Source organism: Crocuta crocuta, unplaced genomic scaffold (genome assembly GCF_008692635.1).
Source record: "Crocuta crocuta isolate KB4526 unplaced genomic scaffold, BGI_CrCroc_1.0 scaffold138, whole genome shotgun sequence".
In the NCBI taxonomy this organism is placed as follows: Eukaryota; Metazoa; Chordata; class Mammalia; order Carnivora; family Hyaenidae; genus Crocuta; species Crocuta crocuta.
Window position 1 is genome coordinate 7,809,840 of NW_027532585.1, and position 25,721 is coordinate 7,835,560.

General features: G+C 48.9%; 2 protein-coding genes across 4 annotated transcripts in view; one reads left to right on the forward strand and one right to left on the reverse strand.

Moving 5' to 3' along the window:
• Positions 1-9,896, forward strand: part of NRAP (nebulin related anchoring protein) — a 70,085-nt gene extending 60,189 nt beyond the window's left edge. For all 3 annotated transcript variants that reach the window (XM_077779546.1, XM_077779548.1, XM_077779547.1), the window contains 7 exons: positions 419-523; positions 1,308-1,406; positions 2,704-2,808; positions 6,104-6,211; positions 7,813-8,124; positions 8,842-8,973; positions 9,552-9,896. In XM_077779546.1, coding sequence (XP_077635672.1) covers positions 419-523; positions 1,308-1,406; positions 2,704-2,808; positions 6,104-6,211; positions 7,813-8,124; positions 8,842-8,973; positions 9,552-9,656 — 966 coding nt within the window. In that variant the 3' untranslated portion in view covers positions 9,657-9,896. The remainder of the gene's footprint in view (positions 1-418; positions 524-1,307; positions 1,407-2,703; positions 2,809-6,103; positions 6,212-7,812; positions 8,125-8,841; positions 8,974-9,551) is intronic.
• Positions 9,036-25,721, reverse strand: part of HABP2 (hyaluronan binding protein 2) — a 35,139-nt gene continuing 18,453 nt past the window's right edge. Inside the window, exons 3-13 of the mRNA XM_077779549.1 lie at positions 23,971-24,081; positions 22,437-22,544; positions 21,127-21,243; positions 19,793-19,912; positions 19,144-19,315; positions 16,606-16,703; positions 15,247-15,502; positions 14,094-14,236; positions 13,002-13,136; positions 11,501-11,646; positions 9,036-10,367 (exon numbers count right to left, since the gene is read on the reverse strand). Of these exons, the coding sequence (XP_077635675.1) occupies positions 10,203-10,367; positions 11,501-11,646; positions 13,002-13,136; positions 14,094-14,236; positions 15,247-15,502; positions 16,606-16,703; positions 19,144-19,315; positions 19,793-19,912; positions 21,127-21,243; positions 22,437-22,544; positions 23,971-24,081 (1,571 nt within the window). The 3' untranslated portion in view covers positions 9,036-10,202. The remainder of the gene's footprint in view (positions 10,368-11,500; positions 11,647-13,001; positions 13,137-14,093; positions 14,237-15,246; positions 15,503-16,605; positions 16,704-19,143; positions 19,316-19,792; positions 19,913-21,126; positions 21,244-22,436; positions 22,545-23,970; positions 24,082-25,721) is intronic.

Sequence of the window (25,721 nt, forward strand, 5' to 3'; positions counted from 1 at the left end):
AGAATGGCTTTAGCTCTGAGGACCCTCAGGTGTTCTCATGAGAACAGAAGGGTTGTTATGACCCGCAGCCATCACAGAGAGAAACTGAGTCACATTATGGTGAAGCGATTTGCTCCGAGTCAGAGCTCAAAGCCCTTTGGTGACCTGGAGGTGGGTAAAACTGTTCTATTTAGGCAGGCGGGCAGTCACCTCACTGCCAGGGGGAAACAAAATAATCCAGGCTGTTGCCTGGGCTTGGGTNGCATCCATCGCCTTGGCTTCTAAAACTCATGCAGTTTGACTTAACGGCATGCAGAATTCACTCCGAAGGAAGATGTTGACACGTCACAATGAAGCATTATTACAAATCAAGGATCTTGAAATGCCCTGAGAGTCTTAGGCACTCTCTCGGTAAAAGCCACTGATTTTCTTCCCACAGTTCCGCTACAAGTCAGACCTGATGGGCATGAAGGGGACAGGATGGCTGGCGCTGAGTTCCCCACAGCTAGAGAGTGCAAAGAAGGCCGGAGAACTCATCAGCGAGGTACCACCAACCCGACCCTATCATACACGCAACCCATAGCATCCACTCCCTCCTGAAGAGGGAACCTGCTTACGGGGTGGAGATCCCAAGAAGGTCCCATGGCCCCTGGACGCCCAGCATTTTTCCTGGCCTTTTGCAACCCAATGGCAAGACTGAACAAGATTTCCCTCCCCATGAGTTCACTTGCTGGGGAGTTAAAGGCATGTTCCAAACTGGGCAGTGAAAGACAGATGACTCACTAGAAAATTGTCAGTAGGCACATTAGGTTGTTAGGAGCTAAACTGGCCCATTGTTTTCATGGGGGCCCAGAACGTGTCATCCACCTACTGAGTTTACTCGGAGTGTCCAGTGTCTGAGGGTATCTGATTTCAGAAGGTTACACACTGCACAGGGAATGGTTCCCTTCAGCCAACTCCCCACTGGATTGGTGGCCTGGGATCCCCTTGAGGGTGGCACTACCTTCTCCCACTTCTTAGTAACAGACCTCACTGGGACCCTGTTGATGCTGAATTCTCCCCCCTACTGGATTCCTTTATTGTGACAGGCCAGGCTATTGTGCAGCCTTTTTCCCCCCTCGGGAGAGTAAATGCTTGTAAAATGTTCCGTATCACAGAGGCAGTGGGGATCTCTTGTGTACCCCTGTGAGGCACCCACCAAGAAGAGAAACTTGTTTTCCAATAGTGTCATTGGCACATTTGGTACCAAGTGGGTGGGGTGAAGCTCTATCCCAAAAAAATGCACAGGGTTCGACTGTTTGATGGGAATCTGTGTCTGTTTCTTACAGACTAAATACCGTAAGAAACCAGATAGTATCAAGTTCACCACGGTGGTTGACTCCCCAGACCTGGTTCATGCCAAGAACAGCTACATGCATTGCAACGAGGTGGGTATCTTTCATCACTCATCCTAGGTGCCCTGTAGTGAGTACTGCTGCTCGGTACTCAGTGCTTAAGAGGATGGGCTTGGGACAGATGTAAGGGCAGACCTGCTGTCTACTGCCTGGGTGATCTAGAACGGGGTACTTCTCTCTTCTAATCTCTGCTCCCTTATTTGAAAGGACGGCAATGAAGGCACCATTTCATAAGATTAAGTGAAATAAATGATTAAATAAACAAACGTGTGTGAAGCTTTTAACAAGTATCTGCAACATAGTGAGCCCTCAATAAATGTCCCCTGTTACAGTTTGTTCGTAATCATAACAGTAATAATACTAAGTATTATTGATGATCTTTTATTAAACATGAGATTCATCTTAATTATTGATAGTAATGAAATTAAAAGCTGAACATAACCCAGTTAGAAAAAAGGAAGAGCCATATTAAAAGCTTCTTTCTGCTTCTACTTCGTATGATTCAGCCTCACTCCTTCTCTCCTATATTTCTTTTGGAGTACAGAAAGTTAAATATTTTTTTCTGAAATTGTCAAGGGATTTGACTTTGCACAGACTGACAAAGCCGACCCCTCATCACATGGAGTCCAAATGTTGTACCGAAACATTCATGCTGGCGAAGTCCAGGTGGAGTTTGGAAAAGGATTAGAATACTATATTTTCCTCTCGCAAAGTAGAGGAGACTCAATCCCTTCCTAAAATCATCTGTAACTCTTAGATCAGTGCTCTAAAAACAGCAACTAAGAGAGACCTCAAGTTTTAAAATCATGTCTTCCTGGGACGCAGGTAGACTACGGAAACTTTAATTTTCTGGAAACATAGTACAGCATTTCATGGTAAAAAAGGCTTATTAGCTGTTGGGTCTTTTTATTATTATCCATGTCCAACAACAAGGGCATTAAGGCATCTCGTTACAAGTAGAAACCTTGAACAATGTTCAGTTGCAAAGATTCTTGAAAAATCCACACACCTTAGTCTGCTGTAAAACACACAGGTGTAGCCAGCAAGGATCACGGTGTGGGGCCCATTTGGAGCAGATCTTGATGAATATTTTAAACAGGTTCTATTGAAAACCAGCCAACCCCACATGACTCCCGGTGCACAGGCCCCTTCGGTAGGCCGGTGTGTTCTGTCTGGGTGCTGGCCGGAGGCCCTCCATGTGCTGGGCTGGGTTCTGCTCCCACGATGGGGGGCACTGAGAGGGAGGGGCAGGAAGGGAGCTGGCCTGCTTTCCGTCTGTCATTTCGGCCGGCACAGTTCTGCCTTTACCATGAGCCTGTCTTCCCCACAGCGCCTGTACAGGTCGGGCGATGCCGAGTCCCTGCACAGATACACCCTGGTCCCCGACCACCCTGATTTCGCCAGAGCCCGCCTCAACGCGCAGCACCTGAGTGACGTAAGTGATGCGGCCGTTCACGTGCTGTGTGCCGATTTCTGTAAATGTATCCATACCCGAACCGGATGTTATCCGTTGGGGAAGAAACGGCCCCAGGAAGGAGGACTTTGGATGGGCAGAACATGGGACCGAGAGTGAGACAGACCACATGTGTGACTCTGGGTCACCTTCCTCGCTGGGCCTCGGTTTCCTCAGCTGGAAAATGAGATGGAGGTGGGCAAACCGATGCTTGTGGTTCCTTCCAGCTCGAAAATTCCGGTCCCGGGCATGACTGTGAAGGCCTCAGTCATGTGCTCTCCTGGTCCTGGCAGGTGCAGACACTTGCTCTGTTTCTTTCCCGAACACATCTCCTGAAGCCGGCTGACTTCAGAGACACTGTGGCACTTTCTCACCACCCAGTTTGGGAAGACGCCGCAATTGTCGTCCATCAGGCGCAAACACCATCTCCTCTTTTGTGCGCGAGGCGGTGGCCTCCCATGCTTCTGTGTCCCTTAGATGTGTGCCCTTTGCGGGCATGACCAAGATGCTGTTTCCTAAACCCGGGCTTGTTGTTAGCAGGGGTCGGAGGCCTCCGGTTGTAATAGAATAGGCGGCCGCTCGGCCTGCAAAGCTGTGATCTGGGGATAACAGGTAGCCAGGCGGCAGAATCAAAAGACGCTGTCAGATCAGAATAACACAGGCTGAGTGTGTCGGCCTGGGGCAGCGCGGGGCCTCCCAGAGTCCGGCCATTCTTCCCTCCCTGGCCCGGCCATTGTGTCCTGGGGCTTCGCGCAGATCAACAGCTGCTACCCTGCACCCCAGAGGTGGCCGCTTCACAGGGGTTAGAGAGGCGCCTTCTAGTTAGCGTGCGTATTAGTTTGTTGCGTTTGTAAAGCCCTGTGGGATCCCACGCGGTGAATGCGATGGTGCTTTGTAAATATGAGTTATTATGACCATTTGATGCTTTTGAGGGATGCGCGAGCGATAATTTTAGAACGGCAGCTCTGGTGGGCTGACCTCCATCTGGGGAAGTGGACCTCCCCCTCCACGGAGCTTGGACAAAACAGCCACCACATTCATGCTTCAAGGATGGGGGAAGGCCAGGCCTCCATCTGACAAACTATCGGAGGCCCATCGCCCTGAAAAACTGGGATAAGACTGCCAGTCAGTTTGGGGGCCAGCTTAAGGAGGACGGCCACCCCAGGCCGGTGACAGCGCATCTTCCGGCTCACAAGGGACGCCGATCTGTAGAGTCCCGGAGCTGAAATTAGCCGCCGGGGCATGCGGATATGGAGAACTCATGAACCTCTTTTGAAAGAGCACTTCTTCGGGGGCGTGTAGAATGCACACAATTGGATCAAGTGCTCTGTGAGGAAGATGTGGAGGGAAAGTGACCTTCCTGGGCAAAGAAAGCCATTGAGATGTGTAAGGCAGCCGAAATAACTAAAAATCAAATGACTCTAATGTGTGAGGCTGAGGACAAAACTGCGCCCACTGTGATAAAGAAGAGAAACGCCCAGGGTTCCAAATCAAAGCGCCTACGGAATGGAAAGGCTCCCAGTGGCAAGGCAGAAGCCTCAACAGAATAAAAAAAAACTCAGGGAGGAAGTGATGACAATCAAGCAAATAGTATACAGGGAGAAGGGGGCAGGAGAAAGGGAGCCGGCGCCTTGGGGGGACCCCAATTTGGGCCACCCTCACTCGTCGGCCCTCGGCTGCAGAGACTTGGATGTGGGGGTGTGTCAACACCACAGCGGGGTGACGCTGGAGTTTGAGGCTGAGTGAAGTTCAGTGTCCTTACCCAGCCCAGATCTGGTGTGGAGGTCCTTCTTAGGAAGGGGCCAACCGTCACCTTCCCAGGGGACGCTAAGCATTTAGACTCTATGTGCTGGGCCGCCATATGAGGGAGCATAAAGCTAAAGGTGATGGCGGGTCTTTCGTTATCTGAATGCTTCTCCCCTTCTACATATCCCTGGGTCACGCCTGCTAAACTCAGTGGTAACCCGGGAAATCGAATCCTTTGGGCCTTGTTTGTGACCCATCGATTAGGTGATTGCTCCAAGGGTATTGGCTCTGTATTTCTAGGCCCTTGAACGTAGTAGGCATTTGGCTCATGGTTGGTGGTGTTGGATGTGGGAGGTGGAGGCGATGATGAAGGTGAAGGTGCCGGATGGCAGTACCTAAAAATGTGGAGCTCCGCCGTGCCCGGCTCAGCCTCCATGGGCCTCTCTGGTCCTGGGCCCAGGTGTGCGGTGGTGTGAGGCACTTTGCTTTTTATCTGCCATCCCCGCTTTGCTTAATCTCCTCAGTCTCCTGTAGAACAGAGCCTCAGGCCTGACCTCTATTTCCAAGTGACAAAAGTAAGGTTCTTAAAGCTCCTCCTGACCTGCTAGGGCTCTTGGAAAGAGTGAGCCGCAGACACGGTCTGGGGCCGTCACTTTGTCGTCTGCTGCCGCTGCGGCTCACCTGCTGTCTCCCTTCTCTGTGGCTGAATAAAGGACAGCCCTCCACTGGAGTCTCCAGATGGTTCCTTTCATGGAGCCATTCCCTTATCTTAAAAAAAAAAAATTATTAGCTACACGAAGGCGTGGGGGATTTTGATGCTCTATCGGTTATGTGGGTCTACCTGAGGACTAGAGGGTGTGATTACAGACTCCTGGAGGGTGTGTGAGAACAACTTCAAAAGGGGGAAAATGAAAGAGGAAGATGTGAAATAACACGGGTCAGGAACTCTGTCAGGTTCTCGGCAATCAATTTAATTCGGGTGAAGGCTCTTCCCTTGGTTGCAGGCACACGGGGTGCCTGTGGGGTGCGGCACGCTTCATAGTGATGGCGTGGCGTGGCTTCGGGAGCTGCTGAGGGGCCCCCACGAAGTCTTTGGAGCTAACAAACACATGGCTGCCGGGACCTAAGGAAGAGTACTTTCTGCATGTCTGAAGAAGTAGAGTTCTCAAACTTTTTCTGGAAGCTGCCAATCTGAGGCACCGAAAGTGAATGCAAAGATAGGAAAGAGTAGGGCAGGCGCCTCTTCTACCAACGGGAAGTAGCAGATGAGCAAGGCTCATGGAGCCCAGAGCCACCAGAGCAGGGCCTGATGATCAGGCCAGGGGCTTCGAGCTGCAGCCCTTCCTGGCCAGCCCCACCAATGGGAGAGCCGGGGAGGTCCTTGGGATGGGTGTGGGGCTGTGGCTCTGTCCTTAGGCCCCTGCAAGGTCGAGGGTGTGTGTTTAGGAACTGTTCCTGCTCAGAACTAACAACGTGCCAGATGTGGAATGCTCACTCCCTGCTCACTCATATCTTTGTTTTCACCATCTAGAAAGCCTATAGAAACTCTTGGGAACAGACACGGGCTGGTGGCTACGACTTCAGGCTGGACGCCATTCCGTTCCAGACCGCCCGGGCCTCCAGAGAGATCGCCAGTGACGTAAGACCTTCGGCTCTCTCTCCCTCCACCGCTGAGAGTCCTGACTGGTTTCCCTGGTCCTGTTGAAAAGAAAACCACCAGGAACCCAAACTGAACAAATATTCCAAATGAAATTAAAATTGGGCCTTATTTCCTAGAATCTTAGCTAGAAATTTCAAGTTCAAATTGGGGAAGGCTGTGTTCCTACTTCCTCTCTTTCAAGAGAGACACTCTGATTATTTTTTTTAATTTTTCAAGTTTATTTATTTATTTTGAGAGATAGAGAGAGCACATGTGAGGGGCAGAGAGAAAGGGAGAGAGAGAGAATCGCAAACTGTGCACCGTTACAGTGCAGATATCAAGCGTCAGTCACTTGACTGACTTAGCCACCCAGGTGCTCCAAGAGAGATGCTCTTTTTTTTTTCCCAGTGTTTATTTTTGAAAGAGAGACAGAGAGCAGGCAAGGGTCAGAGAGAGAGGGAGACACAGAATCCGAAGCAGGCTCCAGGCTCCAGCTGTCAGCACAGAGCCTGATGCGGGGCTTAAACCTACTAACTATGAGATCATGACCAGAGCCGAAGTCAGATGCTTAACTGACTGAGCCACCTGGGCCCTCTCAAAACAGACACTCTTAAAAGCTGATGTATGTGTACCAACAGGTCAGTTAACATGTGATTGATGTGTTGATCTGCAACACATTGAGCTTTTCACCTAGACTGATCTGAGTTCAAGTCAGGGTTTAGTCACTTAGGACTCGGCTGTGTGGTGTTGGACAAGTTGCTCGTATTCTCTGAAGGCAGATTTCTACATCTATGAGCTACGGATATACTTTTTATCTCCTAGGATTGATGTAGGAGTGAAAACAAAATAGCTTACTGTGTCATACAAATAACAAGTGTTTGACACACGGCAGCCATCATTATGGGAGAGGAAGGCATCCTTGACTAGATCACCGATCCTTAACACAATAAGTACAGAGAGCAAGGGCAAGCATTTAGAAACCTTTCCAGCAACTAACCATGGTGACACCCAAGCATGTGCCCTGCGGACTCCTCTTGAGCAGGGCTGGGGCCGGGTGTCATCGAGTGCACACAGCACCGCTGCAGGTGCAGTAGAACCTGGGACTTTGACTGATTGGAAATTCAAAAAGCAAAACAAAATGAATGTGGCCCTTCACGCCCAGTGGTTTGAGGAGCCCTGGGCTGGGTCCCTGCAAAACGGAAAGAATCAAAGGAAGAGTGGCTGCTGACGGGGTGGGCGCGGTTCTCTTCCTGTGGGTTAACAGCAGCGGCGGTAATACCCAGAGCTGCCCTCAGGGGGCGTGAGCCTGTGCCAGACTCGGAGCTCAGCCCCTAGCTCGTTGAACCCTGTCAGTGTCCCGTGGGGTGGAGGTTCACTCTCCCATTTTATCAGGTGGGGAAACTGAGGCTCAGAGAGACTCAGTCACTGGCCCAAGGCCACAGAGCTAGAAGGTAGCACCGGGAGAGATGGATCCCAGGTGTGCCTGAATCCGAAGCTGCCCCCTTCCCCGATCCTTGAACTTCCTGCTGGGGATCCTGTGGACGGGTGGGGGAGGGGAGCCCGGCACCCGCCCGACCCACCTCTGCTCCTCTGACCTGCAGTTCCGGTATAAAGAGGCCTTCCTGCGAGACCGGGGCCTGCAGATTGGGTACTGCAGCGTCCAGGACGACCCCCGGATGAGGCATTTCCTCAGCGTCGGCAGACTCCAGAGTGACAACGAGTACAAGAAGGACTTCGTCAAGAGTCGGTCCCAGTTCCACAGCCGCCCCGACCAGCCCGGCTTCCTCCACGCCAGGAGGAGCCAGCAGCTGGCCAGCGACGTGTGCTACAGGCAGCCCCTGCCCCAGCCCACCTGCGACCCCGAGCAGCTGGGCCTGAAGCACGCTCAGAAGGCCCACCAGCTGCAGAGTGATGTGAGCTGCCCCCACCCGCCGGCCCAGGCCCTTCCTCCTGTGCTTCGGCCTCTCGGCCCAGTCACATGTGGGAGGGGGCGGGGTGGAGGTAGAACCCAGGACACCTGACGCCCTGTGGAGGCTATACTGTGGGCCACGGCTGTGCCAAATGTAGCTCCCACAGCAACCCATCCCACTTTACAGATGAGGAACCGGAGGCTTAGAGAGGTTAAGTAACTTACTCAAGGTCACACAGCCAATAAGTGCCAGACCTGGGATCCGAACCCCAATTGGTTTGTTGGCAGGGCTCAAGCTCTTGATGGCTATGCCATACTGTTTCCAAGGAGGCTTAGCAGTTTCCCGACTCAGCCCTTGCACTTTCTCTGGAATGTAGCTGCAGCCCAGAGAAGGGAAATGGCTTGCCCAGGGCCACAGAGCAAATTGAGGTAGGAGCTTGGACTCGAACCAAGTTGAGGTAGGAGCTCAGACTTGAACCAGTTCTCCCCACCATCCGCCACCACCATAGCTGCCATTGCTTACATGGAAAGATGGAGGGCACGGCAACATGGTGGCCCAGCTGGCAGCCTGTTGGGCCCTCCCCTCCAGGGAGCTTCTGCTTAAGACAAGTTTGCTCCCCTTGGTTCTGGCCTTACTGACAACCTTGTATTCTCTACTCTGTGGCCAAATCACCCCAAACCCTGCTGACCTATTCCTCTTGCTTTCCTCCATCCCCCTAAGGTCAAGTACAAATCAGACCTGAACCTGACCAGAGGTATCGGCTGGACCCCTCCTGGCTCCTACAAAGTGGAGATGGCCCGGCGGGCAGCAGAACTGGCCAAGGCCAGGGGCCTGGGTCTCTGGGGGGCTGACGTGAGTAGCAAGCTCCGGACCTACCCCAGCTTGCACGGCCGTGGGGAAAGGCAAACTCACTGTTTCTTTTCAAACTTTATTTTTGGCCAGAGGTCAGCTGGCTCTAAAGAAGTGTGAAATGCAGCTCGAGCAAGGCGCCTAATTTCATGGGTCTGGGATGACCAGGCGGATGACACCCGGGTTAAACTTCCTGCAGGGTTTTCTCTGAAGTCACAGCCATTAGTTCTGCGGAGACAAACCCACCGGGGCTACATCAATCCCGGGCCACGGCAGCCCAGGCTGTGCCGACTGCTTGCTCGTTACATTTGCAGAAAGGGTCAGGGACTCGCTGGCTGCGATAGTCTGGGTTTTGAACCCTACTTTGTTCAGAAGAAAGACACCACGTCTAAAAGAGAGATTGGCTTTGCTTCTTTCTCCTTCTTGCCTCAAGGATCCTTTTTCTTGGGGAGGGTGGAAGAGGGGAAGGGCAGGGGAGGGGGAGCATTTTAAACGCTCCCGGGGCATCTTAGGCAGCTCATCGTGTGGGAGCAGGGCGGGAGCTTCGTTCTGACTCAGGGGGGTGTGTTTGATTTCTGCAGGGGGGGCCAGAAGCTGTGGGGCCCGCAGATAATCAGAGGGGGGACGTGAACCCAGACGCCACCGAGATTCTGCATGTCAAAAGGAGGAGAGGTCTGCCGTTGTGAGCAAGCAGCATCCACCCGGAGTCCTTGGGAAAGAGGCTGGGAAGGAAGCGTGTCTACCAGAGACATGATTCGGTTCCAGCGAGCCGGAAACATGACATGCCAGCCCATCCCCCCGAGCCGCCTTTTACTTAAACAGCGACTCTTAGAAAGCTCCAGAGAGTTGTAATTTCGTTCCTCCGTGTCATCCTGAAAGTAGGTGGCCGGGTCCACTGTGCACCTTGGGTGTCCGGCATGAGGAATAAAGATGTAAAGGTGACTTCCAGTGGGTCTGATCATTCTTTAATCCCACATTTGCAAATGTCCGAGGTGAAGGCAGTCTGTGATTTTTCCATAAGGTAACCATCGTTTGAAGGGAAGCAAACAAAATATATGTTGGGTTGATTCTGGCATTTCTTAGTCCAGGATGCGCTAGGCTGGGCGGCCATTGTCTGTATGTAGGGCATAGACTCTTGACTCTATGGCCTCCTGGGGATGCCCAAGGCTGCCCGTGAGGCCTTGCCTTGTCTGGGTGCCAAGGTGAAGGGGCCCTCAGGTTAAGAAGACACCTTAGAAGCTAGTCTCTCTTTGGATGGTGGCTGTGATCCAATTCAGGAATTTGGTAACTTGGGTGTAGACTCCTGGCTTCTTCCCACATTCCAGGCCCCAGCTCACTATCCCGTAGACATAGTAGGTACCATTTTTCTCACAGGTCAGAGGGCCTCCTGAGTCACCCTAAGGGAAAAGACACATGGGTTCAGCTTGTGAATCAGAGACACACACCCCCCCCATCTTCTATGAGGAGAGGTGTGTGGTGTGAGCTTGCCCGGCAGGTTTCCCTGGAAGGTGCTGGCAGACACCCGCCTATGCCTTATACTACACAAAGCTCTGAAGGGAGAGAAGTGAACACCAACGTATGTCCCTGAGTCCAGGAGGGTTTGACGGATGTGCCGCAGGGCTGGGCCACAGTGCCTTGGTCAGACCCCTACGTCCATGCTCTTGCTCATGACTCATAGTCACACAGAGAGTTCTCAGGGACCCTCAACTTCTCATTCCTGCAGGGGCCTGGGTGGGGGGCGGTGCCCTGTTTGGCTAGAGCCCATCCAGGACGCACAGGGGCCACGCACAGGGTTGAAAGAATAGGGCTTAGAAATAGTAGGGCCCACATGTTCAGCATGGGCTGTGGGGTTAGCGGTTTTGGGTTCCAAACTAGGCTTATGGACTGCTAGCCACCAGGGCCTCAGTTTCTCACGTTGTAAACCGTAGAGAGCAACAGACCATCCCTCACCCCGCCCTGGCTCTTGCCCGGATTAATGTTTGTAAAGTACATAGAATAGCAGCTGATTCATACTGAGCCCCCAGTTAAATTAGCAGGAGGAGCGTGGTGAGAAGACAGCCCTCAACACGTACTTCCGCTTACTCGGCAACTGATGGGATTTTCAGTGAACTATCTCTTCGAATCTTAGCCACACCTTCAGATTTTATGCATATGTTATTTCCATATTATAGATTAGACACCTTTCATACCTCTCTGGGACCTCCTGTCCAGACACCGCTCTCGACTCTCCCTGGTGCTCAGCTCTAAGGTGACCAGCGCTCTTTCCTCCGTGGACCCCTAGGGTCTACACTGCTTTTACAGCACTGTCTCAGTTTTAAGGGCCTCCGTTGATGTTGTGTTCCTCAAGGGCACAAGCATATTTTATTCATCTTACTGGTTCTACCTAAAGAATGTTGGGTTCTCGACAATCCCGTCGTGTAAGGTATGCCTCCATAACTGCCTCCCAACCCCGGGCTCTTGGTCTGGCCTCTGTGCCCAGTGTACATTCCACCCACGTTTCCTTCTCCAAGTGCCATTTGGAGTTTCTGACCTGGCAGGAGTCTTTTCCAGGCTTCTGAAGGTTTCCTGCACAAACCATGCTGTCATCGATCATGTGGTCATAGAGTTGGCGGGAGTTGCACAACGTATTGGCAATCAGCTTGACCTTGGCATCCAGGAGCTGGCGGGACCCTTCCCCTGTGGGGTGGAGAAAAGAGGTTGCCACTGTAGGGACCCAGGTGATACCCGTCCCACCAGAAGCTAGCACTGATAAAAAGAGGGCCACAGCTCTGAACTCAGAAAGGAAGTTTTCTCCAGGAGATGGGCGGAAAAGCCTCATATTTTAAGGATGGGGATCTTTGCCTCCAGCCTTCACCGTGGTTTTACAGACCCTCATTGCTTTGCAGCAGGATCATGATTCCCTCTTCTGTCTGCCCAACTAGACCCTCAGATCATAAGGGCAGGGATAGTGTCTTTAACCATTTTGTAAAACTTCCTAGCAGAGGACTGGCACACAGTACATTTGTAATGAGGGATGAAGTGCCTGGTTGCTCCTCTGAGTGACCTACTTCCCAGAGCAGACATTTCTTTTCCTGAGGACCCTCTGTTCTGCTCAATCTGCTCTGGTCAGCACAGTGATATCAAAAGGTTGAGGTGCAGGACAAGGAAGAACCTTACAAAGAGAAGTCTCTGGCTAGCCCCAGGTCTGATTAACCAGTGATCTTCATTCCCAACAGCCTTCTGACAAGGTTGTGTATTACACTACATTTTCTTCACAAATACAGGTCTATTTAAAGTGTTCCTTGCTTTCCATTATTAAGGACAAGATTTGGAGGGAAGAGAAAACTATTTTGAGTATTTGAGAAAGACTTGAAATACACTTCAGAATTTCATATGTTAGAGAATATGATCTTATCAGTATATGGGGAAATTAATCCTATGTTTACTTTTTTAGACAAGACCACATCCTAGAGACAAATCAAGAGCTTGAGTTAAGAAAATGTGTAAAATGCCTACGATGTGGTGAGCCCTGAGCAAGGCACTATGGGAGAGAGAGATGAATAAGAGTGGACCCTGCCCTCCAGGGACTGACTTAGTGAATATCCTCATAGAATTCTATCAGCTCTTATTATCATGATTCCAAACCTAGAAGGGAAGCGTGGTTATGGAGAAACTAAAACCCAACTGTCCGGGTGACAAAGCCAAGAACCTAACACGAGTCTGTCTGATGCTAAACCCATCTTCTTTGCGATCTATCCTCTTTCCAATCTGCCTAGGGAAGGAGGAAGATCTCCATGGATACAGGATCAATGCTGGATGGAAGTCAAGGATCCCATCAGAAGCTAGCATTGATAAAAATACTGATAAGATTTAACTAGAGCTTTAGTGATGAGGCAATCTCCTATTTTTGGTAATACTTTTTTTTTTTTTTTTGGTAATACATTTTCAATGGAACACTGATGTCAAGTTCAGAAGGGCAGTCGAGTTTGACCCTTTCTTCTCTGGTTGGTGCAACTTCCCTGAGTCTCAGGAGAATACATGGCCAGACTCACCTGTTTCTGTCACACCCCAGCCAGAGATGTGGCACTCAGTCCCAGAGGGGAAGGCGCTATGGGGCAAACATACGGTCTTCACATATTTTGACTCCAGAGCACAGTGACCATCCACTGGCTTTAGCTTGAGCAACGCTAGGTAGGGAGAGACAGAGAAAATGAGTGATGAGGTCCTCTCTGCCAAAGGAGCACTAGCTTCAACTCGATGGGAAGGTAGACATGGCAAAGTCCCACTCCCAATGCCCAAGAAATGAATGCCTTCCTCCTCAGTCGCTGAGTTCTTTTAACTTCCACCTGGGGAGGAGTAACACTTCAGGATGAGAGTAATATCAAAAAATAATAGTTGTGGGGCGCCTGGGTGGCTTAGTCAGTTAAGCGTCCAACTTTCGCTTAGGTCATGATCTCGCGGTTCGTGGGTTCGAGCCCCGCGTCGGGCTCTGTGCTGACTGCCAGCTCGGAGCCTGGAGCCTGTTTCAGTCTGTGACTCCCTCTCTCTCTGACCCTCCCCTGCTCACGCTGTCTCTCTCTATTCTAGGGGAAAAAAATAATAGTTGAGTTTGAAATAATTTCTAATCCATTTTTTAAAGAGTAGGCTTCAAGAGGGGGAAGAAAAGATGGGAGAGAGTGTGACAGGTCCCAGGAATGGAGAACGTACTCACTGAACAGCCAGTAGCTTAATATCATTGCCTCCACACCTGAGCACCTCCCAGGTGACAGATGTACATGGGGGAAACATGCACAGCATGTCACTTAACACATAGGAAGCTGAGCATTGTACACCAGTGTACCCATTTGACAGAAGAGGAGTTGAGGATTGGAGAGGTGAAGCCAGCTAGTAAGTGAGAGAGCTGGGATTCAAGGCTGAGCTCTTTCCACAACACAGTGTTGCTAGTTTCTCTTCCCCTCATTTATCCGTAACACTAACACAGACCTTTAGAACTAAAAGGCTCTGGAATAAATTCTCTTCCTTACGGATCCTGTGAGGGACCAAAAAGATAAGAACATCTTCTAGAACCAAACATCAGCTTTTCTTCAGTAGTGAAATCCACCTAAGACAAGACCCATGGGATATCTACCAGAGAAGAGACTTACCAATATCATTGTGGGGAATCTCATCTCTTTCATTATACTGGCTGTACTTGAAAATCTTCTCCACCCCGAATCTCTGCTCATGGAATTCTGTCTTCTTCAGGTCCTGGTCCCCTAACACCACTTTCAGATGTTTGGTTTTTATGCTGCAAAGGAAGGTAAGATGGTGAGAGACTGAAGCCAAACCCCGGCCCTGCTCCTAGTGAGCTGTGTGACCTTGGACAAATGGCCTGACCTTCTGCAGCCTTGGCATCCTTATCTGTAACCGTCATCTTGCTCACAGAACTCTGCTGTGGACCCAAATAAGAAAATGTGAGGAAGCTGATTTATTAATGGACTGGTCTACAAATGTAAGCTGCAACGGATATCTCATATTTCCTGGGAGACCTTCCATTGCCCCTAGGATTACTTCTTGAACAGCTATTCTTTGTACAGACTCATGTTTGCATGTTTGAGGAACATCTCCTGGAATCCCAGGAGAAGCTGTTTAATGACAGGGTGGATCGGAAGACCTTCAAGGTCGCCACCAAAACCTGGGCTGTATGGGACCAGGCCTGACCACGAACTTGGGGAACTCAGGCGAGATGGTGATAATTCAGGTTCCTCAGTAGGTGCTGGCTCCTCTAAGCCACACAGGAGTTGTGGCTGAAGACACCAGGAGGTTCATGGTAATGGCATCAGATGGGAGCATGCTATATTTTTCTATTCAGGGTAAGGCTGGACAGGTAAATCTGGGTTCAAATCCCATTTACCTATTCACTTTCCACATGACTTTAGGCAAGGTGCTAAACCTTACCAAGACCCAGGGTCCTTGTTTATGAAATGGGACTGATAATCAACTTTTTCACCACACAGATTTTTACTAAGCACTTGTTCTGTATGAAGACCTGTACTCAGCATTGAGTAGACCACAACTAATCAAAGTAAAAATCCCTGTGTTCTTTTAGCAGATAGTTTTGAGGATTAACTATCATAACACATGTAATGCCCATGGCAGTTCTTTTCCATTTGGTATTAAGGAGCCAGTCTTTTGCCCTTAGAGCTAGATTAGACTCTCTAATCTTGCAAGAGTCACCAAGATGGTGCTCAGATGGGAAGGAGAGAACACCCCCAGAGACTGGAGTCACCCTGGCCTCTGTTTTCAGCAGGCACCTACTCGGTACAGTGGGCAGCAGTTAGCACCCAACAGGGGTGGATCAGTGCTCCCCCACAGAAGTGCCCTTGGGGCATGGAGACGGTCAATGGCAAGGTGGTCTGCAGGGAGGCCTGCCATGGGTGTTTGCCCGCTGTGCTCTTGAAGCCTCCATAGATCCTCTTGACCTTCCTCTCTGCCATCTCGGTCTTCCCGCATGAGTCAAACCCTGGAAGCTTGGTCAGAGGCTCTGTGGGGCTTTCCTTTGGGTCAGCAATGTCTGTGGGAAGCAAGAAAGACAAATCATGCTACCCACTTTCTCCCCGGGGACTCAGAAGGAACTTGTCAGAGATACGACTCCAAGTCCAGCAGCTTAGCAAGTTCCAGAGCTAAGAGACTGCACTGATGCATACAGGGCGGGCACATAGTAGGTGCCCAATTAATATATGGTGAATACATTGATGGATGTAAGGCAAGTCTATAGAATTAATGGTGAAGATGTTGCTTCTTGTTTTGATATGTATTCAAAAATGTGTGTGTGTGTATATATAAATCCATCACTGGGTATGTACTTAGCTATTCATAATGTACATATATATTTTGGAGGATTTTTTGATGTGTAAGGGAAGATATCCAGGTGAAATAGAGTGAGGGACATAAGACATTTGCACAAAACTGTCATACAAAGGAGAGAGCAATAAGTGTTGTATAGGTGGCATCCTTTCCATTCCATGGGGCTTGTGAGGAGGGAGAGATAACACTTCACTTGGTAGGATCATGGAGGGCTTCCCAGAGGAAGAGTTAGTTGAGTTGATTTTTAAACAGTGTTGGATATGGACACGATCAGATAGAGCATGGAGTATTCTAGACAGAGCTGACCTTGAGAGCAAAGGCACAGAATTGAAAGTATCCAGAGTGATAATCCCATTGCTCAGGGTGGGAGGGTGAAATGTTCCACATGTGTGTAGACAGGTCGTCCAGAGAAGCCTTCCAGGAAGATCGTGAGGCTGGAATTCTGTCCATGTTGCATCCTGAAGGGTTATGGAGTCTCTGCCAATGTTTGCTCCCCACTAGACACTGAAGACCTGGCATGGTGCCTGACATGTAGCAAGTGATCTGTAAATTTGCAGAGGGCACTGACTGGGAGTCAGGAAACATGGATTCATGGTTGGATCACTGGCGTCAGTTTACAAAGGTATCCAGGCTTGCTAAGCATCCTGGAAGGGGAGCAAAGGATTGGGCATCTCGGTTTCCACTGGGAAGGCAATTGGTAAAACCAGGTGTGGGGGACGGAGGGGATGGAATAGATGGGCTGCCAAGAACATCCATCTAGTGAATTGCAATCTCACCATGACGGGGGCTTTTGGACGGCCATGGTCTTACCTGGGGCTGAGCAAGCTGCGAGGTCACAGTACTCCCATTTCACCTTTTCATTGTTTACTTTAATGAAACACCAGGGCTTTTCGTCTCCATCTGGGTTTCTAAAATGAAAATACAAAATAACCCAGGGTCAAGGCTTGGCCTGACCCACTGAAGCTCATTAAAAGTCCTTTGGGCAAGCGAGTACCAGGTTCCTTACTCCTGCTAGTACCACATTTTATTCCATTCCTCCAACGGGTTAACAGACCCTGGCATAGAAGTGTTTTGGGCAAAACCTTAATGTCCAGCAGAGAATCCCAATGACCAAGAAATACTTAACCAGCCCTGTGCCAGATCCATGGGACATTTCAAATTATTTGTAGGAAAAGAAATGAGATCCCTGTTGAAGACTTCCCTTTGTCAGGAAAGTGAAGTAGCCACAGAAACATGGTGAGTGTAGGGCGCTTCTGTCCAAACCTCCAAATTGCATGTGTGGGAATTCTCTGAGGAAGGCTATCATGGACATTGCTGTGAAGATGCTTCCATGGGGGGAATAGCTCAAAGTGAGTGATGGTAGGAGGTAACTTGTGTTTTGGGCAAAGGAAATCCTCTGGCTTTATGGAACCAGTTTAAAGCCATACAAAAAATTCCTGCTCCATATAATCTTATATGTTTCCTTGGCCTTGACTGCAGCAGTGGGGGAAGCCAATGGAGCAGTCTGGAGGCAGCAGAAGGGGAAGAAGGTAACTAGTCATCACCAGGGATAGAAATGTCATTATCCTTGCACGGCAAAGGAAATAACCCACAAAACTAATAGGCAACCAACGGAATGGGAAAAGATAGTTGCAAACGACATATCAGATAAAGGGTTGATATCCAGAATCTATAAGGAACTCACCAAACTCCACACCCAAAAAACAAACAACCCAGTGAAGAAATGGGCAGAAGATATGAACAGACACTTCTCCAAAGAGGACATCCAGATGGCCAACAGACACATGAAACGATGCTCAGCATCCCTCCTCATCAGGGAAATACAAATCAAAACCACACTGAGATACCACCTCACGCCAGTCAGAGTGGCTAAAATGAGCAAATCAGAGAACTCTAGATGCTGGCGAGGATGTGGAGAAACGGGCACCCTCCTACACTGTTGGTGGGAATGTAAACTGGTACAGCCCCTCTGGAAAACAGTGTGGAGGTTCCTCAGGAAACTAACAATAGAACTCCCCTATGACCCAGCAATAGCACTGCTAGGAATTTACCCAAGGGATACAGAAATGCTGAGGCATAGGAGCACATGTACCCCAATGTTCATAGCAGCACTCTCCACAATAGCTAAAACATGGAAAGAGCCTAAGTGTCCATCAACAGATGAATGGATCAAGAAGATGTGGTTTATCTATACCATGGAATACTACATGGCAATGAGAAACAATGAAATCTGGCCATGTGTAGCAACATGGATGGACCTTGAGGGTGTTATGCTGAGCGAAATAAGTCAGGCAGAGAAGGACAAATATCATATGTTTGCACGTATAGGAGGATTAGGAGGAACTTAACAGAGGAACAAGGGGGAGAAGAAGGGGGGAAATGGTGGGGGAAAGGGAGGGGAAATGGTGGGGGAAAGGGAGAGAGGCAAACCATGAGAGACTCTCGAATGCTGACAAAAACTGAGGACTGATGGATATAGGGGGAAGGGGGGATGGGCATGGAGGAGGGCACTCGTGGGGATGAGCACTGGGTGTTATGTGGAAACTAATTTGACAATAAACTATTTGAAAAAAAAAAAACAAAAGAAATGTCATTATCCTTACTTGGGAAAACCCTAATATCCTTGTGGTAGAGACTGTAATGCTCACTGGACATTCCTTTTTATTCTCTACATTTCCTCCATGCAGTTAATGAGGGGTTACGTTTTTGGCCAACAAAATACGTGTTGTAGAGATGATGTGTCACTTCTAGGTTGAAGCAGTAAAAACTTCATGCTTCATTTTTTAGCCTCCCCTTGCCTTTCCTAGACATCTGAGTAGCTTTGTGGAGCTAAGAATCCCCTCACCCTTATTCCCCAGCCCACATGACACAGGCAGCAGCAGTGAAGAATAAACTCTGAGGTATTCAAGACACTGGGATTTGGGAGGTGTTTGTTACAACAGCACAACCTAGCCTAACCTGAGTAGAAAAATCTTTCCAGAAGGAAAACTAATGAGTTTCAATGTTCCATCCCCAAATTTCTTTTTTTAAAAATATTTATTTATTTTTGAGAGAGACAGAGACAGAGCGTGAGCAGGGGAGGGGCAGAGAGAGAGGGAGACACAGAATCTGAAGCAGGCTCCAGGCTCTGAGCTGTCAGCACAGAGCCCGACACAGGGCTTGAACTCACGCACCATGAGATCATGACCTGAGCCGTAGCCGGATGCCCAACCGACTGAGCCGCCCGGGCACCCCTCCATCCCCAAATTTCTAAGCTGGCCCAGGAACTAAGAGCAGGAGAAAGGGACAAACAAACCATGATCCAGACAAGCGCCCAAGACTGATCATGGAGAAGAAGGTGAATTTTACCTGCAGAAGTTATGCTCCCCAATCCCCTGGGTCTCAGCATCTTCCATAAACATGTTGTAATTCTCATGCAAGAGAAGGTGGGAGTTCCAGTGAAGGCATGAGTGCTCGTTGACTGTCTTACTCACGTTCCCTCGGTAAGAGTAGCCATCACCCACATAGCAGTCATCAGGACCTTGGAGAGAGCAGGCAGGGATGTGAGAATGGACAGCGATAGTCATGCTGCTCTACAACTTGGCAGGTATAACAAGTGGATAAAGTTTTGGGCCTGACTACTGATCACCCTGAGAGTCCACCATGAATTCCAGAAAGAAAGTGGCTTATAGATTCCACATTCAACCCAGGTTTAAAACATGAAATACAGTGGTTGTGGGGAGTTGGAACTTAGTTCCCACACAAGTACTAGTGGCAAGCTCGAGGCTCAAGGATGTCCAAGTGTGCTTGATTCACCTGCTTTCTAGAACAGTTTATGACTTTATTTACCCAGAGCCAGGCTCACCCTACACCCTTAGGTTGGAAGGGCTGAGGCAGTAGTAGAGTTTGGACATCTTGACATGACCCCCATTCTGGGAACAAAACCCAAACAGAAAGGGGTTCGAGGGCCTTCACCATGGCCCTGAGTTTCTGATGGAGTGGTAGTAGAGACTCATACCTATTTCACAGAATTTCCCCTTGAACTGTTCAGGGCAGGTACAGGTGAACTTGGTTCTCCGCTTATGCCGGGAGCAGATGCCACCATTTTGGCAGGGATTTGGTCTGCACACGGAAACCACTGTGAACACAGGAAGTGGGACCAGGAAGGCTCTTCAGAAGGAGTTGCAGCTACATCTGAGATGATGAGGAGATACTGGTGGCACTCTTCTGGTGCCCATCCTTTCACAAAAGATAGGTTACCAAAGGAGAAAGACAGACCCATTGACACTCTAGTAAATGTACATACAAACCTTAAGGACATAAACAAACATAGTTGAGGCAATATGATGGAGGCCGTGGCCAAAAGAAGTATGTAAGTCGATGGGTCACTCAGTAAGGAATAAGAGGCAGGGACTGAGCAGGAATCTGGGGCCAGTCTGAGCTAGGTTGAAACTTGGCTCTGCCCTTGATAGCTGTGTGACCGTGAGCAAGTTAGTAAACGTCTCTGAACTTCAGTCCCTTCATCTGTAAAGCTCTGACTTGTAGTATCTTTGGAGGAATGTAAGAAAAAATGTAAATCTCTTGGGACAATGCCTTACTTATAACAGTGACTAAATACAGATTTAATCCCTATGTGGCCCATGCCAGGAATAGACCAGGGCTTACTTCCTGGAGGAAGTGAGTTTCAAGATGATTCTTTTTAGATGGATTAGTTAGTTCCCACCAGACTCTTTAGGGACAGTGCATTTTAAATTTTATTTTCTAATGTTTATTTATTTTTGAGAGACAGAGAGAGAGACAGAGCACAAGCAAGGCAGAGGCAGAGAGAAAGGAAGAGAGAGAATCCCAAGCATGCTCCAATCCAGGCTCTGAGCTGTCAGCACAGAGCCCAATGCGGGGCTCGAACTCAGGGACCACGAGATCATGACCTGAGCCAAAGTTAGACGCTTAACCAACTGAGCCACCCAGGCAGTCCAGAGATGGTTCATTTTAAATTCTGTTTGTTTGTTTGTTTGTTTAGAAGGATAGGCAGGGGAGGGGCAGAGGGAGAGGGAGAGAGAGAATCCCAAACAGGCTTTGCACTGTCAGCACAGGAGCCCAATGCTGGGCTTGATCTCATGAACCAAATTGTGAGATCATGACCTGAGCCAAAATCCAGAGTCGAATGTTTAACTGACTAAGCCACCCAGGTGCCTGGGATTGTACATTTTGAAAATGTTCCAGTTAAAAACACCACCTTGGATGATACTGAAACATCAGAGATATCTGGACTTCCACACAATAGGTTGCAGATATACCAGGCACAAGCCAGATAGAGAAAACCTGGCCTAGAAGGGGGCCTCCAGCACTTACCTGAGGAGCAGTCTAGGCCCGTGTAAGGGTGTTTGCAGACACAGCGGTAGTAGGGAGGACTCTGGGTAATGAGACATTCGCCTCGGCCACACGGTTTGTTTTTGCACTTGTTTTGCACTGTAAGAGATCCGTAGAGAAGCAGGGGACATGATTTGGGGACACATTTTACTCACTAGGGTACCTGTACAGCACAACGTTTGAGGGTGCTGGTGAGGGGTGACTGATAGCATGCCCTTGTCTGTGGTCCTGAAACATCTTGGACAAAAGGTTTTTTTGTTGTCTTTTTTTTTTTTTAAATAAATCCTTAGACCGTGGATGATTGCATCCCAGGCCCTTCTATGGCTCAAGTTCTTTATTATTCTATCTTTATTAACAACAACAACAACAAAAACCTTGATAACTTTTACACCTTCAACAAACAAATAGAACTGCAATTTTAATTTCTCCACTTTTGACTTGATTTTGTATTGCATTTACAATTTTGTCTTTCTTTTGGGAAGTTGAGGGATAAACCTGGATACTATGTTTATGCCTGATACCTGAAACCATGCTGAGACATTTGTCAAAGAACTTGTAGTATTAAAAATGGGAGGAAGGAATGAAGAGGGCGCAGAGGAAAGAGGGCAACCATACACCCGTAGGTAAAGATCCTCATGGACCCCCTCACCCCAGTTAGATGCTTGCCAGATGGAACAGAATCCAGGTTCTCTCCAGGGGTGCAATTAGCCCTTAAGAGTTCTATTCTCAATATCTTATCACATAGCTTCTGGTTAAGCCCATAAGAGGTCACTAAAGGCAGAAATAGTTTTTATCAGAGTCTCTGTAAGTGAGGATGGTAGGAAGAAAGAACATGGGGATGGGAGCCAGGCACCAGGGCTCTGATTTCTTCTTTTCTCCTAACTAGCTGTGTGATCATGAGCAAATTCCTTGTATCTCTGGGCTCCCTTCCTCTAGTGAGATTGAGCCTTACGTGCCTTCAGATTCTTCCTACTGTCTCATTTGCGAGCATAATTTCTCTGTTGTATTTAGTATAAACACTCTAAACAACAAAAAGTCCCAAGTTTAGAATACATCTCAGAGTCCAGCTCTTATCTCCTCTTAGCCTCAGTGTTCTCATCTGTACAGGGGATACCCTAGTCCCATTCAATATGCACGGGTGAGGATTTAATGAGATGCTGCTTGTTACCATGCTGAGGAGTCCATTCCTTTCCATGAAATCATTCCGCCCCTTTTTACCCCCAGACATGGAAGATAAATAGCCTCTTGTTCAACTCAGAAGGAAGAGTGAATCTGGTAAAAAATGCACTTACCATTCTGACACCTGTGTCCAGAGAAAGGGGCTGGACAGCTGCACGTGAAGGTGTCCCCACTGACAAGGCAGTCCCCGTCGTGTTCACAGGGGTTGGACAGGCATGGATCTATGATACGTGGGCAGAAGTCAATGTGCAGTGAACAGCGGGTGAGAAGCCCCCTACTTGGCCATCAGCTTTCAGCCTCCTGCCCCGCACGAGAGACACCTGCGTAGCCAGGGACTGGGCAAAGGGGGAAACACGGGCTGCCCTTAAAGAGCAAGGAAGACTGCAGTCACACGACCAGAGAGACGGATTCAGGTTAGTAAGAGGACCGGCGAGAAGGAATCTCATTGAGTTTCTCATTGAGAAACTCCCCCTTTCCACCATCAGTGTTTTCCCCTCCCCGTCTCGCTGGGAGTGCCACGGGTCTGCCTCTGATGCTGAAGGCATTTCACAAGCCTGAAGACCTCCCCTACTCCCAATGCCCAGGGGTGGAGGTCAGGAGTGGGGAAAGAAAACCCACCCCTAATGAAACACAAGCTTTCTGAACATCAGGAAAGAAGACCAAAGGCAAGAGGGTGACAGAAGAATTGGCGGCGAGGAGGAAATGACCCAGTGGCCTTCATCTTTCTTCAACTACTTGTTCAGTTAGATTTTGTCATATTTCATCTGTGCCTTTGGCTTTTCATGGTTGTCTGAATGGATCTTCCCTTGGGGAATTCTTTATCCTTCTGTTCACACACATTGTTCTTTGGTTCAGGAACTAGGATCCCTGGGCCCAGCTCTTGTTATGATGGTCTCTTCTGATGTTCCCCTGGTGCCCTGTATCTTGGCCCTGCCTTCCAGGCCACTTCGCACAGTTACACGGTTTTTATTCCAGCTGCTGAGTGCTTTCCATGCCTTCTCCTGGCTTAGTCACATGGTTTTGCTTGGGCCCAGCTTATTTTCCCTTCTGCCCCATTGCTTGGGTTAATAAGCCACAAACACAGAAACAGCTGTAGAGGCACACTTGTGAGTGCACGCACACACAGGCACGCACGCACCAACAGCTGTACAAAGCTTCAGAACAGTATAAAGAGAAAGAAAAACACAGCACAAGTGGAACGGAAATCTCAGTGCCAGATTTGTGAGTGTTGCAATCTGGTGCCTAATGCTAACGCCAGCCTCTTCTGCATAATTAGGACCTACCTGTATAGAAAGCTGGGAAGTGATTTTGAGCATGACTTTCACTCACGATGTTGGGATACATGGATGAAGGTGCACTAATTTGCTATATGGCCCTGGCTAAGCTAACTCCGCTCCTGGCCTCACGTTCTTCATCTGTCATTTGAAAGTGGGACAGACAGTCTCTAGGAACCTCCCCAGTCCTCCTAGTGCATGATTCTAGCTGAAAAAAAAAACACCAGTCTGAGTCGTTTATCTGATACCCATTTTGTGATGCCAGTCAGAGAGGAGGAGAGAGAGATGCTTGCATATATAGTCACACGTAAACCCTCTTCTAAGTGCACTGCCCTTCTCTCAGGAGGGTCTCCTGAACAGCCGAGGTACCTACCATCCTCTGTGTAGTACCAGTCAGGATTCTCCTGGTGGGCAAGAGTGTCATTGCTGTTCTCTTCTTGGTTGTAATACTCGTAGCTACTCTCATAGTAGTCAGGGGTCCAATCTACAGAAGTGGGAAGAAGACAGGAAAAAAAAAAAAACCCTAAGCATGAGACATAGAGATTTCTAAGTCCTGAAGGGAGATTCATGTGTCTTTCCAGCTCCTCCACTGATGGGACGGACAGAAGGGATTAGGCATCGTGAGTTCCCATTTGGGGTGTGCTAGGACCCAGCAAGGCAGTGTTGGCATCTGGCAGTGTCCGGAGCCCCTGATGGGAAATGGGGAGAATTCAAGTTCTTGCTTCCCACTGTGACCCTGGACAAGCTAGTTGTATTCTTGGTGTCCCAGTTTGCTTGTCTGTAAACAGCAGGAAGATGACTAGGATCTTGAAGGTCTCCAAGGTCCTATAAAAGGCATGCCTAGGGTCAGACCCAGCGGCGCCTGAGTGCCTTGTTGGGCACTTCTGTGAATACGCTTTCTTCTTTATTAGTCAGTCACCTTAGCCTGTGAAGTCAAAGAAACTGGTCACTTTGCTCTTGGTCATGGCATCAAACTAGTCCCAAGTTGTACGTATAGAACCATCCTAACAGCTAGTATTTGTTGAGCCTTTACTATGACTAGGCCCTGTGCTAGGCATTTTATGTGAACCATTTCATCCTCATAATAATCTAGGAGGTATATTATTATCTCTACTTTCAGTTGAGAAGCCTGAGGCTGAAAGAGGTGGTTACTGGCCCGAAGTCACAGAGCTAGCTAAACAGCAGGGTAGAAACTAAGGCAGTTTAGGGGCGCCTGGGTGGCTCAGTCGGTGAGGCATCCGGCTTTAGCTCAGGTCATGACCTCATGGTTCGTGGGCTCGAGCCCCGCATCGGGCTCTGTGCTGACAACTAGCTCGGAGCCTAGAGCTTGCTTCAGATTCTGTGTCTCCCTCTCTCTCTGACTCTCCCCTGCTCGTGCTGTCTCTATCTCTCTCTCAAAAATAAATAAAAATATAAAAAAAAGAAAAGAAAAAGAGACTAAGGCAGTTTATCCCCATATAACACCTAAACTACACTAGCGTAGCTGCCTCAATTGACCTCTTACACTGCCTCTGATAATTCCCCCTTACCCTTGGGAAAGGGGTCCAACCATCCCCATCGAATACCCAGTCTGCTAATTAGGATTCGCCTAAGGACAACCTTGAGAAGATTCATGGATTTTGCCCAGTTGAAAGACAGGGTAGAATATGACACTGTCCACAGGTGTAAACCTCACACTGGGTGGGGCCACTGGGAAGAGCAAGTGTGTATAAGGCTGGACTCAGGCTCTTTGCTGCCTGGGACCTTGGGCGATGCTGATGGGTCCTGTGGCTCATGGAGAGAAGTTTGGGATTTGAAGAAAGTTGGGTTGACTCTGCTCCCTCCAGCTGGCAGGAATATGGCAAGGCAGCAGGTTGAAGCTATAAGGAAGCTGTCCAGAGATGCATATGATAATGAGGCGGGAGCAAATGCAGATGCATGACTTGAAAAGGCACTCCCACAGAGCCAGCTGATGGCTGGAGCACGGCACTTTACCTAAGCCTGATTATCAACCACATTATCTCAGTCTCTCTCAGTCATTCCCTTATAGTCTTTATCTCTTTGGCTTTTGAAAAATCGACTTTTGCACAATGGCTGTTTTATATTTCCCATTAAAATGGAACTATCTTTTTATTTCCTTTTTGA